This window comes from Pleurodeles waltl, chromosome 11 (genome assembly GCF_031143425.1).
Source record: "Pleurodeles waltl isolate 20211129_DDA chromosome 11, aPleWal1.hap1.20221129, whole genome shotgun sequence".
Lineage (NCBI taxonomy): Eukaryota > Metazoa > Chordata > Amphibia > Caudata > Salamandridae > Pleurodeles > Pleurodeles waltl.
The window spans coordinates 337602585-337619969 of NC_090450.1; the positions used below are offsets into that span (position 1 = coordinate 337602585).

Consider the following 17385-nt stretch of genomic DNA (forward strand, 5'->3'; position numbering starts at 1 on the left):
TTTTGTGGCTCTAAATATTGGTTCCACAATGCTCTTTTATTATTCGTACATACACAGAGAAGAAAGATTGGTGATTTTATTTTGCAGGCATTAAACATTTGAGACTTGAAAAAAACGAATGAAGGTTGAAGACAGTTTTGGTAAACGATTGTGCTATGTTTTTCACTTTCAAAATAAAAAACACTCAAAAAAATTTGAAACTTGAAAACAAAACGAAGGCCAGAGTCAACATTAAATACAATGTCTCTAAATCATTAAAAAATAATAATGGAGAAAAAGAGTAAAACCAATATACGCCCCATTCTTACAGAAAGTCATGAAAGAGCAACTGCAGGCCTATGAGCTGAAATTCGTGCGGATTTACGACTTTCAAGCAGTCACTAGAGTTTATGAAAGTAGACCTGGACAACTGCAACAACTGCAGGTATACAGACAAAATTCTGGCGAACTTTTGTTAATTCCATTTTCGCATGAGTAAATACATACATCTATATTTGCTCATGTCAAAAGCTGCTGAGCAAGTGAATTTTTTTTCTTTTCTCTTCTATACTGACAATCCCCCTTTACCCCACCCTACTGCTTCCCATGGAGAGAATGCTTTACCAGCTTAGAATTTTTTTTTTTTTTACTCCTGCACTTGTTCAGAGTAAATTTGTATCCTCTTTGAGATGGGAAGGCATTGGAAAAAATCTGGTGATCACCCTTAAACATTTAAATGGAGTATCTTCAAACTCACAGGGCATTCCACCCCTACAATGACCACTGTGAGTAGATTTCATGTGAGTAATTCTATTTCTGTGTAAACAAAAACAAGCTTTGTGTTTATTAGCACCTGTGTACAGGCATACATAGTTGAACATGTTTTGTAATTACATCCCTTTTAAAAAAAACATATTTAGAAGATGTGCTCCGCAATCCCACACACAAGATATCATACATGCACCTTTTTTGGATATAAGAAAGAATCCGATGGGTGAAAATCATGTTCCCACACCCTGATGAAAATGGTTGTCACAGGAGGTAAATATGTTCCTCCTAGCTTAGCATTTAAGTAAACACCTTCCCTGCCCCTCAATCTCCTATAAAGCATCTCCTGACATACTTTACACTTCTTAGTGGTGTGAGATCCAGAGGCAGATGATACCAACCGAATCATACCAGGACTTCTATCTAATACAAGAAGAATGTCCTTGAAAGCAGGCTTGGCTTCGTGATGGAGAGCGTAAGAGGAGAGAAACACCCCAACTAATCATAGATTAAAAAAAGGATTCCATCCTGAAGCAGCTTAGGAGGTTAAATGAATGCTGATTTTTTCAAAAAGTAAGACATTTAATTAAATTATTTTCAAAACCGAACTTAGATATTTAGAATGTGCCCCATGATAATCCCTTGAGGAAGAAATATGCTTTTTTCACACTACAACACCTGCTTCATAGAAACAAATGTAATTTACATTGTCTATATTTGACTCCCATAACATCTTTGTTAACACAACCTACATTTGCCATCCCACAGGAACACAGTGGCAACACTTCTCTTTTGGAGGCATGCGTCACTCTCACAAACTATATTTCGCTTTTTAAAAGCACTACATTCCTCCAGACAACCTCAATTCTGACTTCCTTGCTTAGGGCAAAGGGCTTTTGGAAAGCAATGTTTTGGTATTTCTTTACTGAGTTAGAAATAGGTAAAACTAAAAGGAATGCACCTGCCTTAATTGTTTCCCTTTATGGCAGAACCACAACAGGCAGACAAACAAGACAAAGTTGAACATTTACTCTATAAAGACCATACAAGACCAAAAACAATAGAAAGCTCAAAACCAGGAGTCTACACAATGGGAGTCCATACCGTTTATGATAGTGAAATGTCCAGTAGACATGGCAAACACGTTTGGACTAAGCCTCGCTTGTAATGTGATTACCTTTTGGATTATTCTCTCAACCAAGAGGTACCAGGGAAACATCACTAGCAACGCGATCAATGAAACGCTGTGCATTGACCACGCTGCCATTCCCACGCATATGTGTTTACTATGCATGCCTTTATCACATATATGCGTGGTAACGGCAGAGAGAGCAGTCTGGGCCGAAGAGGAAGGAGTAGCGACCGGAGGAGAGAGGTAAGTGGGGCCAGGTGAGGTGAGGAGTGGAGTAGTTTTTAGGACAGGATCAGAGGGCCAGGTAATTTATAGGACAGGGTAGAGAGGGTTTAGTGTTCGGGATAGTTTTTAGGACAGGGTGGCCCTTAGGGTTTAGGGTGGGGTCGGAGGGTTGGGGATGTTTTTAGAAAAGGACAAGGTAGGGTTTAGGGGGGTGATCGCGGTAGTATTTTTTTTGACAGGGTGGGGTAGTTTTCAAGGGTATGGTTTGGGGAGGTAGGGTAGTTTTTAGGATGGGGCAGGGTAGGGGTTAAGACAGGGGAGGGGTAGTTTTAGGACAGGGCAGGATAGGTTTTAGGGTTTAAGGCTGGGGCAGGGTAGGTTTTAGGAAAGGGCAGGGTAACTTTTAGGGTTCAGGGTGGGGGGGTCGAGGTAGTTTTTTGGACAGGGCAGGGTCGCTTTTAGAGTTTAGGTTGGGTGGGGGTCAGGGTAGATTTTAGGACAAGACGGGGTAGGTTTTAGGTTTCAGGGTGGGGGTCGGGATAGCTTTTAGGACAGGGAGGTGTCGTTTTTAGGACAGTGTAGGTTTTAATGTTTAGGGCGTGGGGGTTGGGGTAGTTTTTAGGACAGGGCAGGGTAGCTTTTAGGGTGTAGGGTGGGGCGGGGTAGTTTTTAGGACAGGGTGGGGTAGTGTTTAGGACACAGTAGGCTTTAGGGTTTAGGGCGGGGTAGGGGTCAGGGTAGTTTTAACAATAGGACGGGGTAGGTTTTAGGGTAGGGAATGGTAGCTTTTAGGGTTTAGCCCAGGATAGTTTTTAGGACAGGGTGGGTTTTAGGGTTGGGGTAGTTTTTTGACAGGGTGGTGTAGTTTTTAGGACAGGGCAAGGTAGCTTTTAGGGTGGGGGTTTGGGGCAGTTTTTAGGACAGGGAGGGGTAGTTTTTATGACAGGTAGGTTTTACGGTTTCAGGCGGGGGGGTCAGGATAGTTTTTAGGACAGGGTGGAGTAAGTTTATAGACAGGCGGAGTAGCTTTTAGGGTTTAGAGTGGGAGCGGGGTCGGGGTAGTTTCTAGGACAGGGTAGGATAGGTTTTAGGGTTTAGGGTGGGGTGGAGGGTCAGGTAGGTTTTAGGACAGGGCACGGTTGGGCGGGGGTTAGGGCTTTGGGTAGAGGGTGGAAGGGGCAGTTTTAAAGGCTTGGGCGGGTGGAGTATGTTGTCAGGTGTAGGGTGTGGGGGTGGGAATTTACCATATTTCGTTGTAAATGCATGCGTGGTAAAGACGTGGTTGTTGTAGAGACCGTGTTGTAAAGGCATGCGTGCTATACACATGCGTTGTTGGATCATACATCCGAGGTACCGACTATCATAGAAGAAATTGCAGGATACAGGGCACCAGCATCTCTAAATAAAAAAAGTAATCCAGAAGACAGACGCAGCTCTAGGATGTCACCATTACTCTGCCATTAAAATCTGCCATTAACTGGCTGACTCTGGATGATGGGTAAGTGTTCTGGCTAGATATTAGCTGTAGGATACAAAGGACAATAACTAGAGGTTGATTGGTATTGTCATACACTTATAACAGGGTAGCCAGAAGTATCACTCTCACATATTGGTCTTTGAATGGCAGGAAATGTAAAGCAAGGCTGAGTTTTCTAAATTATTGCGATGGCTAGCTAAGGTAAAGGAGAAGTGACAAGTGTCCATGTGCTAAAGAACACCAGGGACTGTCAAGTGGGGTTAAGGCATCCAGTCACATAGAGAGGGACACAGTCACCTGCTGGGTGCTTTTTGATGTTGTAACATTAATCCAGAGGAGAACAAAACGTGTAGAAAAGCTGAATGCCATGTACAAAAGTTCAATAAGTTGCTGAGATCTGCAACACAATAATCAGCCATGGAACAGCAAGGGCTGTGGAGAAGGGTATACACTGTCTTCACATGCAGGTCATGAAGCAACATGTCATTCTTTCATCTATGAATCAGGCTTACAATCTTCCTCACCCCACTGGATACAGCTGGGCTCCAAAGGTAGGCCCTGCTCAAGAGGCAGCCAACAGGAACCAATCTGACGCTTTCACTGCAGATGTAAATGCTTAGAGAGGGGACAATTATGATGGATATCCTGGCCTTGAGGTTCTTCAATAAACCTTCTTGCAGAATACTGAAGCAAATTCAGCAGTAAGGTTCCACACCATCCTAGTCCCTATGCTTCTTCAAACTGAACTGTGTTTTTCTGCAGGTCAACCGGTTGTACTGGAATAGGTGAATATTGTGCTACTGATCATCATAGCTTTACCAAAAAAGACCCAGATCTCCTTGCTGTTCCACAGAGTGGAAAATTTATTTACTATTTGGAAATATGCTTGCTTGTTTCAGAAATTAAGTGGCATACAACAGAAGACTGGAATACAACACTCTTTCTGGGAAAGACCTGCTTGCAAAAGGAGTGTTCCAGTCAGGATTGCACAGTCCTCTATCCCGGCTACACGTCTAACAACACTTGGGGATGCACATTTGAGTCTGAAAAGTCACCAGTGTTTGAAGATCACCAGGCAGCATTTGTAATGAGGTGTAACAGCTACAGTGGATCCAACAAGAAGTCCTATTAGATAAATAAGCTCTGCTGTTTCCGCTGTACAGAAAAATCAGTCATGCTTGCACTACCTCCAGCCGTGCGGTGAACAAGACTGGTATTCGCATGAGGACTGAAGGAGAGGGGGATGAGGCTATTTCAAAACAAGGTGTTCTGCTGGGGATAGAAAGCTTGGATGCTTAACCTCCAAGTCGTAGTAGTGGCGTCCTCCACAGCAGACACAAATCAGGGTGACCTACTCTGTTTTATTCTGTTCCTTCAAAGAGATAAAATTTCAAATTCTTCATCTTCTGAATCAAAGAACCTCTCCAATTGGTTGGCATCAAAAGAATCTGCAAATTAAGAGAAACAAAAGAGCATATGAGTAGCTAGTCCATCGAGCAGAGCAATTATGTCATTAAACATTTTATGTGTAGAGCCCCAAATTAAAACAATAAGTTAGTCAAAACAACTTTAATGCAGGAGAACATACAAAATCAAAGGTCATTATTGATATCTTGTAAATTGGCACATAAATGTTATGCAGCTTAAGGGTCCAATTCGAAATAAGGTTATCCAAGGATATTCTTAATTTTGACCTATTGAGTCAGCAATTAACATGCCATGATATACCGCTCATCTCGAACAGATCAACACAAAGTTCACAAAAAGCGCCTCGCAGAAGTGATAGCCCGGGGAGAATTGTGATGGTTTAGTGAGGGTCACTGTACCTTACTATGGGACCACAGCTGGCTTCTAAGATGCCAACCTCCATGTTGCTGAAGCTAATTCTGAAAAACAAGATAGCACCAGCACTTGTGCTATGAAATGATCGGCCCGAAGAACAAGTGACTTACTCTTGGTAATGCTCTTTCTGGTGGAGATTCGATCTACTGCCCTCTTGAGAGTGGAGGTGACTTGTACCTCTGGGGAGCAGTAATCCAGCACCTTAGCTAAGTGTTCTGCCCTCTAAGCTATGATGACACTAAAGAAATTGCACTCTGGGCACGTAATTCCATCTGCTTCAAATAAAACAAACAAAAAATCCATCTGTTGCAATAGAGACGCCGATCTGCAACTTTATAAATCTCATTCTTCTATTTCATTTTTTTACGGAGAATAGATAAAGTTTTGCCTAAGAAAGTCTTCAGCTCCTCTCTTCCAACGCTCTCTGCTTCGCCTGTGCCTTCTCCGTATTCAAGGCAGATGTCTGGAAGGATGCCTGTTGTTCACCACCAAAAATTACAAAGGAAATTCCAGAACTGGTCAAAGCCAGGTTGGTTGGGGGCAGTGTGTGCCTTGGGCCTTTGTTGAGGTTTGGAGTTTCTGGGGCCACGGGGTTGGGTCTAAGGGCCCCAGAGGAAATAATCACGGCTGCCCCAGTTAAGCCCCATCGGGGTAAGTTTTCTGACATGGGCTCTGTCCTCTGCCATTGCTTTCTTCTCGTCAGGATGGTGGTATGCATGTAGACCCCGAAGCTACTTTAGGAAGTCGCAACTGTGGTAGCTCTGTCACAGCTGATGTGGAGAAGGAGATGGACCTTGTGAAGGACTCTACCTTGCCCGACATTGACTGTGTTTTTCAAGTTGGTAAAGAGCAAGGATTGTCCTCTGGTTCTTCTCCTGTGAAGGGTATGTAGGATGTGGGTCAATCCATTATAAATTCATCAACCCACCCCGTGTCCCTCCTTGCCACTTTTACAGCACAGCTCATCCTCACTTGAGGTGTCTCTTTCCCAATCAGATCATGATCATTTTCTTCTTTCTAGCACACAGCTGAATAAGAACAACTGAGGTGGGAGATGCTGTGTTCCATTAGAATCTTTGTTTTGTATAGAAAAAAATCTGATATTCCGTTTTGTTCCTTGTAGAGAAATCGATGCCTAGCTCCGACCATGTAAAAGAGAATAACTGACAGCAAGAAGGGAATTCCCTATTACCCCACTGTATCAGGGACAAAAGCAATAATGTAAACAAAGGAATATCCAGAAGGGATAAATATAAGCTTAACTAACAAAGTGAAAAGCTTAATTATTCACTAGAAACAAATTTCTTTTATTTCCAATTAACCAATTAAACTATAGTGTCCACCGGTACCTATGCACCGAGGAAGATCTTACATACAAATAGAGAAATTGAAAAAATATACAATATATACATATTATACATCACAAGAATCGTCAAACGAAAGTTCCATTATAGCACCGTGAGAAAGTATGATCTGCAAAGCCAATCAATGGCCAGCAGTCACAAAAGAAGGAGATGACGGTTGTCCATGGAGAGTATCTTGACTCAGTGGAAAAGAGCAAAAATATAGTCGACGCGTTTCGGCCTTAACAAATCCGGCCTCCTCAGGACAATGAAGACAGTGCCAGTCGGCTGCATTGACTATCTAAAGAGTATCAGTTGGTTCTTGGCATTTTCATGATTTACTTTGTTTTCTTCGCCATCCAGGCACTGTCTTCATTGTCCTGAGGAGGCCGGATTTGTTAAGGCCGAAACGCGTCGACTATATTTTTCAAGGAGTGACTCTTGGAATTTATGAACTATGAGCTAAGAAATTACAGATTGTATCGGACTTTCTCTCGGTGATTGCTCTTTTCCGCCATGAAGTGAGTTGTACATTTTCGGGGAAGGGTAACCAAGCAATTCACACTTTCAATTCCCGAAATGATGATCATTCTTCTCAATAGCTCCTGATTACAAATCTTACTCCCCGCTCAATAATGGGACTACAGCTTTTGTTCCGAGAGCCAAGGAGCTTGTAGCGGAGCGCGGGTCTGGTTCTTTTTCTCGGATGGATTTAGAGCAGAACCATGTGTCGAGTGCCCTGGATTTTATTTTCTTATTTGACAATGAGTCTCCACCGGTGAAGAGAAGCTCTATTTTAAATCATTTTTTGGAAACTGGAGTATTAAGGCTGATAAAAAGCAGCGATATCAAAAAGGTGGTAATTTACCCCTCTGCTCGGACCCCTTTTTCTAGAAATACGTTTGGTTCCCTTGTTATCGCAAACCTGGTTGTGCAAAATTGCAATTATGTTCTAAAAATGGGGATTAATGTTGCGCCTGTGGTTGAGCATCTTGAGACTAAGTAATACAGAAAAAGAAAATAGGTCTGTGATAGTTGCTGCAGTGGGGCCTTCCAATGTACTCGAACAGTGGTAAAGGGGATGGATGATTAAAATCTTGAAGGGTCTTGTGATTAATCAACAATTTAAAAAATCCAAGGTTGAAGTCAGTAAGTGGAGTGCTGAACAATGCCCGCCGGCTGCAAAACAAGGTGAGCCTCTGGGGTAGCTCGGGTGGGCTCCTCCTGTCCTGGGATTTAGCCGGGCTGAGTAACAATGAGACAAAACAAAATTCTCTGAAGTCTCTTAATCCACTAATCATATGATTCAAGAAACCTGGTCATGTTCTGAGTTTTCATTTGCACATTATTTTGTATTTTCATGCAAAGCAAGGCAATAAGTAAGAGGTCATGGTGGTGCGGGAGTGGCAGTCCTACTCAAGAATATGGTGAACTGGAAACAAGTGGTTTCAAATATGTACATCCGCTGGGTACAAATTTTGACAACTCTGTGAACTCGCATTTTGCCTTTGCTTATGATATTAGTATGGCCGAAGATTGTCCCCTAGTAATAATCGTGGATGATTCAAATGCAAAGATCTCTAACAAGGTCTCAGCGAACTTTGCTCATGTTGATAAAAAGTAAGTGTGGTGCATGCTGGGGGTATCCCAACCTAAAACTGACAAACGTGTTTTTTAATTACTTTACATTTTGGGGAAATATAATCTGGCTATTTTAAATGGAAGAACTCCCGCTGGTGTTCCCACCGCCTTTAATTTCATTCTAGTTCCTCGCAGAGTTTACTCCATTATGTTATAGTTTCCTCTCAGATGTTTGGGGCCTGTAAGGATTTTACTGTGCGCTACTGCTATGGGCGATCACTGCCTAATAGGTAGAACTATAGCCTTTAACCTTCTGGAATTAGTGCCTGTGAATCCTCCGTTGGGTAGGATTTATTTCAACAAGTCAAACGGTTGTAGGTTATGGACAGCTAAAAATGTTGAGTCCTTAAGCCTGAAAATTAAAAATGCGTGCATTATTTTGAACGAATTGGAAGGGGATGACCTCATATCCATTTATGAATGCCACATGGAGGGGTTTTGTAAACTTGGCGCCTCTCACAAAGACCCTTGGCCGCTGAAAAGGTAGGATCCTAGGTCGAAAGCGTTAAATCAGGAAATAAATCTCTTGACAAGGAAAGGCATTTTTTGCTTTCCTTGACAAGACAGCAGGATGTTGATCACATTAAACACAGAAGATATAGATTCAATGCTCAAGAGCGCAGGAAGAGATGGTATGCTAAGTGGATTAATCTAACAGAGGCTGAGACTTCTTGGTATTCTTCGAAAAATCTAGCGCTTGGTTACTGAATACTGTGTTGCTAGGGTGACTGCACAAGCTATTCTCATCCCTGAAACCACTTGGGTGAGTTACATCTCCAAGTTGTATACTAGCAACTTTAAGGAAGTTGACCCAGTGGTGCAACATGTGGATGATGAGATGACTGTGTCGTATAGTGTAGTTGAGATCACCGGCTTTATAACAAACAAATTCTAGAACTTCCAGATCAATGGAGCCTGATGAGGTCCCTATTGGGGTTATCAAACTTGGTTATGTTTTACTGGTCCTATATTTGAATTCTGTTATCATTATGGTAAACTCACTTAGTCTTGGAAGGGTAGGGTAGTGTTAATGTTACATTGTATAAAAATGCTCCTAAATCTCCTGCAAGCTTTAAACGGATAGCACTACTGGATGCAATGGGCAAGCTTTTTGCCAAGAGTGTGCTTTCTCATTCACAAGAATGAATGAAAGAAAATAACATTATTCCCCTGGAAAAAGTAGGCTTTAGGAGTAATCATAGTGATAATTGAGAAAAATTCCCTTTCCCAAAGCATGCCAGCATATACTGCTTTCATTGATTTCCCCCCAGTGTGTGATAAAGTTGACCGACAACCGCTGTGGAGAAATCTTTCACATTTGTGTCCTGTACCACTTGTTAAGGCTTATTACTGAACTCCACTCTGATACTTGGTGTCAAATTCTTATGGGAGGGACACATGGGTTATTTTGAAAGGTTAAAAGGAAACATGGTTCAAATAAGGGCTGTTCCCCCCCCCTGCTGTTTTTTAGGATCTTCCCAGAATCCGAAATCAGGCCCAGGGAGATTCTCCAAAGATTGTAACAATGTCTATTTGTTCTTTGTTGTATGCCGATGATGTGGCTATAATGCACTTAACCCCTATTGGCTTGCACCGTTGCCTTGACGCAGAAGCTCACTTCTTGAAAATAAACATCTAGAAAAGTAAAATCTTGATTTGTTGTAAGAATGGAATGAGGACCAGGGTGAAGTAAACTGGGTTTTAGGGGAAGAAAACTAGAAAAGGTGGAATTGTATCTTTTTTTGGTCAACATTTTTTCTAGCAGGGGGAGGGATGATGCTCATACAAATCTCTGTGCAAGCAGGGCCCTGTCCCAGGCAAATACCCTCAATGGATTCTATAAATCATGTGGGAGACACCATTTTGGCCATGTTCTGTCAATCTTTAGGGTAAAAAAAACCCTCTCTATATCATGCGCCTGAGGTCTTGGATGTGAGATGTTGAGGCTTTCTTGAGGAAACTGAAGGATGTATTTTCTGCCAGATTTGCAATTTGAACACTCTTGCAGCCCTAGGCCTTCTGCCTGGAGTCTGGTTTATGCTCTTCTTATATTTTTGCTCTGGTGGCAGCGCTGAGATTGGGGAACTCGGCCCTGGGTGGACAGTAGAGATCTCTTTGTGCTGCTCTGAAGTCTCCCTGAAGTAGCTCCTATATTATTACAGGGACCCTCGATATTAGTCGAATTACCTGTTCGACACACTGCCGAGAGGGGTTCTTTGTGTTGTGTATGTTGTTGTGTTTCGGATACGTTATTGGTGATCCTTGAATTGGGTAGATCATTCTATATTGTTCTTATTATTTGTTGGTGATGGATTCTTTCATATCACTTTTCTTGCACTGGTAGGATGTCTATGTACAGCGATTTCTTGATGGTGGTCTTAGTTGCGGAGTGGGGCCAATTAGTACAACTTTTGATCAGTAAAGTAATCAATGCTTTAACAGTTGGGGCCAGATGTATCAAGCTCCCGGACTGCATTTCTTAAATAGCTAATTTTAAGAAATCGCTATTTAAGAAATGCAAAATGGGATGTATGTGATTTGCAATTCGGTAATAGTGATTTCTAAAAATTTGCAATCGCTATTACTGAATCGCTATTAGGGAATGGGGCTCCTTTCATCCCTATGGGCCTGTAGGCCCATACGTGCGAATGGTTTTGCATTTCCCAATTTGCGAATTCCAGTTAGGAATTTGCAAAACAGGTAATGCAAACCCCAGGATGCTGGGGGCCTAAGGCCCCCTCTGATGCACCCCAAAAAAATATTTGCGGACATGTGAAGCACACACATGCCCTAGGGGCATGTGTGCGCTACATGTCATTTTAAAAAATGCATTTATAATGCATTTTTAAAATTTGCACATGCTTACCCCCAAATTGGATTTGGTGGTAATTGCATTTCCTAAATGCCCAATTCGCATTTAGGAAAAGCTTGATATATGTGCTTTGGAAATCGCAAATAGGAATTCCCTAATTGCGATTTCCTATTTAGAGAATCGCAATTTGTGATTCTCTGAATGGGGTTGCAATTTTAAGGAATCACTATTTTTGTGATTCCTTAAACTTGCACAGCGAATGCCTGTCATACATCCTGAAAGACATTTTTGCATTCGCAAACAGCCGAATTTTGCGATTCGCACCATTTGCGAATGCAAAATTGCTTGATACATCTGGCCCTAACAAAGGATTTTTTCATATCACCTTTCTTCCACTATTAGGATGTCTATGTACAGCCATTTCTTGATGATGGTCTTAAGCGCGGAGTGGGTCCAATTAGTATAACTTTTGATCAGTTAAGTAATCAATGCTTTAACAGTAAGACTCTACGGAGCAGCATTAAATCATTCTCTTCCTATATACTCTGCAATTATTGAACTATTCTTTGCCCTGGGATCTAGGGAAAGTGAAGCAAGAGGGTTCTAACTTAGATTATTTCAGATTTAATTAATGGAAACCAGTGTTGTTTACTAATTCCCCTCACATATTGGTATCTTTGAGAAGTGTGGCAGGTCTCTGAAATGGATAGTATCAAAACATTTGGGTTCAGGGATGATGAGTTGTCTAAACTCCTTGGACAATCTAGGATAGGGATAAGTGGAACTGCAGGATTTACTCAACCCAAAGAAGGATGGTAAAAATTGGCAGAACTTAAGAAAAAAGCTAGATGTATGGAAGCATATGCGGATTTCATACTGGAATATCTGAGAGTGGGAGTCATACCAGTGGGTCTTAAAGTGAGAAATATTCTCAGTTTATTTATTGAAATTAGACAATTTTTGGAAAAATGGTCCTTAATATCAAACCAATGTTCACGCGACTGGATGATCTTGATAGTTGAGACAGCTAGAGAGATCTTAGAACTTCTAACCAAGGAAATCAAAACACTGGAAGATGAGCTAACAGGTAAGGATTCGTTGAAGGAGGCCAAGAAACAGCTAGAAGAAGTCAACCTAGAACTTGAGTCATTCAACACTTATCTCATTAAAAGGAAATCAGATAAATTGAGAAAAGATATCAGATGGTTTACACAGGAACGGGCTTACCCATATGTGTTGGAGAACTATTATTAGAGCTCAAGACAGATTGGGGCAGACCAGGCTGCCAGTTTTGGACCAAAAATAAGACTGTTACATTCTCTGACACATCTGAATCCGAAGAAGAGGGAAATTCTATTCAGTTTCACCAATTTGGAAATAGGATAGGATCCGCTGAAGGGCGGCATTGTGTTCCATTTTTAGTCCTGACTGGCATAAAGCTTTGTGAATTGGTTTTTGACTTTTCTTGTCATGTTTTTTTAAAATAAATGTGTCTCTCCACTGTATTATCAAATATGAAGAGTTTATCAATTAAGGTCTGTTATATTTGACTTTGTAGACCTCACGTATAAGACCTATTTGTTACTTTTGGAGTACACTGGAGTACATTTTTTAGCAATTGCTGTGTAGAGTAGTTTGGTCGAGTCTGGGTATAAGAGGGTGTGAATGAGGTACTCTGAGATCAGCATAGTTGTTCTATTATTTATGTTATGTGGGTTTGGGAACATTGTCTTTATCTTTGTTTGGGTCTTGCCAAGTTGTGTTTTTTCATGTCTACTTTTTGAACACATAATAAAGATGAATCACATATATAGGATTGGAAATAAAAGTCAAGTCTGTCCAGTGAAATTGTATCTATTTATGTGAAAACTGATTAACAAACAAGGCAAAGTCAAGAGGACATTAGATGTATTACTAATCCACTAAAAGTGTAGGTTGGCTTTTATACAAATAATAATATTGGGCTTGTAAGACATTTTCTTGTTAGATCCGTTAGGAATATATCTATCAATACTGTCTTTACATGTAAATATATACAGAAAGAATCAGTAGTAGCTGCTCTGAAGTCTGACATTTTCTGTCTTCAAAAGGGAAAGATAGCTTTTTTTCAGGTCTTTAGAGGTGGCAAAGGAAACGTTTGGGCTTGATTTGACTCTAGGCTCTTGTTTGTTAATGCCTCTGTTAAAGAATTACATGAAGAATTCTCTCCATAAAATAAATATTGTTAGAGATACTGCTGTTTGCCAGTCTAATGGTGATCCAGGACAGCACTTTGGGGAACAAACAACAGCCTTATCTAACTTGGAATCTTCCTTGTGGGGTTAGACGATTAATTCTTTTAATGAGAATTGATTTGCTCCTCCTCTGCGCAGTTACTGGCATTTAGAATAGTGTCCCAACAAAGGAGTATATATGTGAGTTTTCTCATCTTTACATTCAAGATCTAAACCTCGTACTATTTGTATGCCCTGTGTTGCACAATACACAATGTTACTTTTTAAAGCATCTGTTTCTTAAACATTATGGCCCTCATTACAATCTTGGCGGTCGGTGTTAAAGTGGGGTAATACCGGCAACAAGCCGGCGGTAAAAAAAATTGAATCACGACCACGGCGGAAACCGTCAACACAGACAGACACTTTAACACTCCGACCGCCAAGGCGTTAGCAACAAACACCGCGGCGGTCACCGCCAACAGACAGGCGGAAGACAATGTACAGCCCACGCTATTACAAGGCACCAATCCGCCAGCTTTTCCGGGGCGGTACCGACATCAAAAGCACGGCGGAAACAGTATGCTGAAGGGGAACCACTCAACTTTCGACACTCAAAAAAGTACCAGGCCGCCATGGAGCCCGAACTGCAGGTCCTCCCCATGCTGGTGTATCTACTGATCCACCAGGAATTTGAAAGAAGGCGGTGGCAACGACGAAGGTGAGTACTGCAACTAGCACACAGGGGAAGGGGGAGGAAAAAGAGAGTGACACACACACCCAACATGCAACATCCCCACCCCCACCCTCACCTACAACACCATACACACAAACACATTCAACAGCAATACAGATACACCCCGTTACCCCCTGGAAATACGCAAGGACAAAAGGAATTGAGTTCAATCAAGGATATTTTGGAACATGCAGATATAGCTAACAAAAATATAAAAAAATAGTATATACAAATATTTACAATTTGCACAGAAGCCATACACTGTCCTTTGTAAATGTCAGTGGACCTGTGGCCCAAAAAATCATGGGCGAAGCCTACACTTGACTCCTGCCTCAAAACGGAGAGAACACTGCAGGGGCATCAGGTCAAAAACACACAAGCACCTCAGGGGGATGGGGAGGAGGGGGCACCTCAGCCGGAAGATGGTACAACACCACTGCTCCTCTAAGGGGCTCCATGCCCACAGCGATGTCCTGGGGAGTGCAAAGCCACAGTCTCTCAAGTGGGTGGTTTGCCCACTGCTTGGTTCTGGGGAGTGCAAAGTCACAGTCTCTCAAGTGAGTGGTTTGCCCACTGCTTGGTCCTGTGGAGTGCAAGGCCACAGTCTCTCAAGTGGGTGGTTTGCCCATTGCTTGGCCTGGGGAGTGCAAAGCCACAGTCTCACAAGTGGGTGGTTTGCCCACTGCTTGGTCCTGGGGAGTGCAAAGCTACAGTCTGTCAAGTGGGTGGTTTGCCCACTGCTTGGTCCTGGGAAGTGCAAAGCCACAGTCTCTCAAGTGGGTGGTTTGCCCACTGCTTGGTCCTGGGGAGTGCAAGGCCACAGTCTCTCAAGTGGGTGACATGTTCCACTGGTTCTGGAGGGGGCCTTGTGCCCAGTCTGCTTCATCTTGCCAAGGATTGGGTGAGTGGATGCATTTCTCCACTGGTTCTGGAGGGGGGTCTTGTGCCTATTCTGTTTCATCCTGCCAAGGATTGGGTGAGAGGATTCATCTCTCCACTGATTCTGGAAGGGGCCTTGTGCCCAGTCTGCTTCATCCTGCCAAGGATTGGGTGAGTGGATGCTTTTCTCCACCGGTTCTGGAGGGGGCCTTGTGCCCAGTCTGCTTCATCCTGCCAGGGATTGGGTGAGTGGATGCATTTCTCCACTGGTTCTAGAGGGGGCCTTGTGCCCAGTCTGCTTCATCCTGCCAAGGATTGGGTGAGTGGATGCATCTCTCCACTGGTTCTGGAGGGAGCATTTTGCCCAGTGATGCTGCACCTGGGGTGTGGCAGTTCCCATTCCCTCACCCGGGAGTCTGAGGCACGAGATGTGCAGGGAACAGATAGCATGATACTCCATGGAGGCAGAGCCACACTCCATCCTGCGGCGACTTAGGCTGCAAACTGCTGGCAGTGCCAGTGCTGGTGCCTCAAGTGGTGTGTGCAAGGTCCAGGACGTCTCCTGCAGCCTCAGACAGCTGCCCTCTGGGGATGCTGCTTATGTCCGATGTAGTGGCAACGGCTGGGCATGTGGCGGTGCACATGGCGGTGCAGGTGGTGGTGTCTGCGGCTGAGATGATGCCGGTGCTGCCCGTGGTTCAGGTGCTTGTAGCAGTGGAGGGAGAACACCAGGCCGTCTCCAGCAGCCTTTGACGTCTGCCCACTGAGGATGATGCTGGTGACTGTCGTTGTGGCAGCGGCGGTACAGGGGGCGGTGCAGATGGCGGGCAGGTGGCGGTCGTTGCGGCGGTGCTTACCGTGGTACAGGTTGCTGGCCTGTCAGGACAAATGGTGGTCACCAGTCCCTCACCAGGAGGCTCCGAGCCCTGAAGTGACTTGCCCTTGCTTTTGCGTCCCTTCTCCACCTTGGTAGAAGCTGCTGGGACCTTGGCAATGTCCTTTCTTGTTTTGGATGAGGCCTTGCTGGGTGGGTGCTGCGTCTTGTCCGTGCTGCATGCCAGCCCCTTCTTAACCTTGGCAGGTGGTAGAATCAGGTGGTCTTTAGCATCAGTAGGTGGCACACTGCCAGCCCTGACGGGTGCCCCCTTCGATCCTCTCGGACCTGCAGAGACCACAGCGGACACCGACTTGGTGGCTGAGGTGCTGGCCTGGGATCTAGACATCCTGGCCCTAGGGGAAGGATGGGGGGGAGGCATAGGGAAGAGGTCAACGTTAGCCAGGAAAAGTTTTTTTTACACTGGGACGGGGAGATGGAGGGGGTGTGGGAGTGGAGGAAGAGTTAGTGGTTGTAGGAGGTGTACGTCTGCTGAATTTGGGTGAAGGTGCATGGCCTGGAGGCTGTTGTGAGGTGGATGGCTGTTGAGTGGGTGTGTGCCTGCGTTTGAGTACTTTGGGAGGAGGGCTCACAGACACACTGGGAGAGAACACAGGGAACATGTGCATGTTGTGGGGTGGTGATTGCTCATGAGGGGTGTGTTGTGATGGGCGTGCTGGTGAAGGAGGCAGTGTCTGGTGATGTAGTGCATGCAGGAGTGAGTGGATGAAGAGGAGGAGGGAGACACAGTGGAGGAAGTGGATGTTGGTCTGTGTGCATGGGTATGGTGCTTGTGTGAGTGCCTGTGTGATGATGTGTGGTGCTTATGTTTTCCTGAGCCACTTTTGTGTGTTGATGTGTGTGAATGCTGGCCTGAAGGTGTGCTTGGGTTAGGGTGAGGTAGATGGGATTGGGTCTGGGTAGTGGAAGTTGGAGGGGGGATGCTGGACACAGGGACAATGGCTGCCATCAGTGCTGAGGCCAGAGCCTGAAATGCTCTCTGTTGGGCCACCACTCCAGAATGAATGCCCTCCAGGTATGCATTTGTTTGTTGCAAATGTTTCTCGACACCCTGGATGGCATTCAGAATGGTTGACTGCCCAACAGTGAGGGATCTCAGGAGGTCAATAGCCTCCTCACTGAGGGAAGCAGGGCTGACTGGGGCAGGGCCTGAGGTGCCTGGGGAGAAGGAGATGCCCACCCTCCTGGGTGAGGGGTGCACGGGAAACACGCTGAGGGGCTGCTGGGAGGGCAGTGCTGGTAGGGTTGGTGGCGGCTGTACCTGTTGTTGGGGTTGGCACAGAGGTGTCCGCCACTGCCAGGGAGCTTCCATCAGAGGAGTAGCTGTCACTGGTGTCCCCTCCTGTCCATGTCGTGGAGCTCCCCTCGCCCTCCGTCCCACTGGTGCCTTCACCCTCAGTGGATTCGCCCTCATGGGCCATGTGGGATGCAGCTCCCTCCGTC

At 44.3% G+C, this 17385-nt stretch overlaps 1 protein-coding gene across 2 annotated transcripts in view; it reads right to left on the bottom strand.

Annotated features, from left to right (window-relative positions):
- Positions 1-4417: 4417 nt before the first annotated feature.
- ATG4B (autophagy related 4B cysteine peptidase) overlaps positions 4418-17385 on the bottom strand; it is a 483533-nt gene continuing 470565 nt past the window's right edge. For both annotated transcript variants that reach the window (XM_069213627.1, XM_069213626.1), the window contains one exon: positions 4418-5029. In XM_069213627.1, coding sequence (XP_069069728.1) covers positions 4956-5029 — 74 coding nt within the window. In that variant the 3' untranslated portion in view covers positions 4418-4955. The remainder of the gene's footprint in view (positions 5030-17385) is intronic.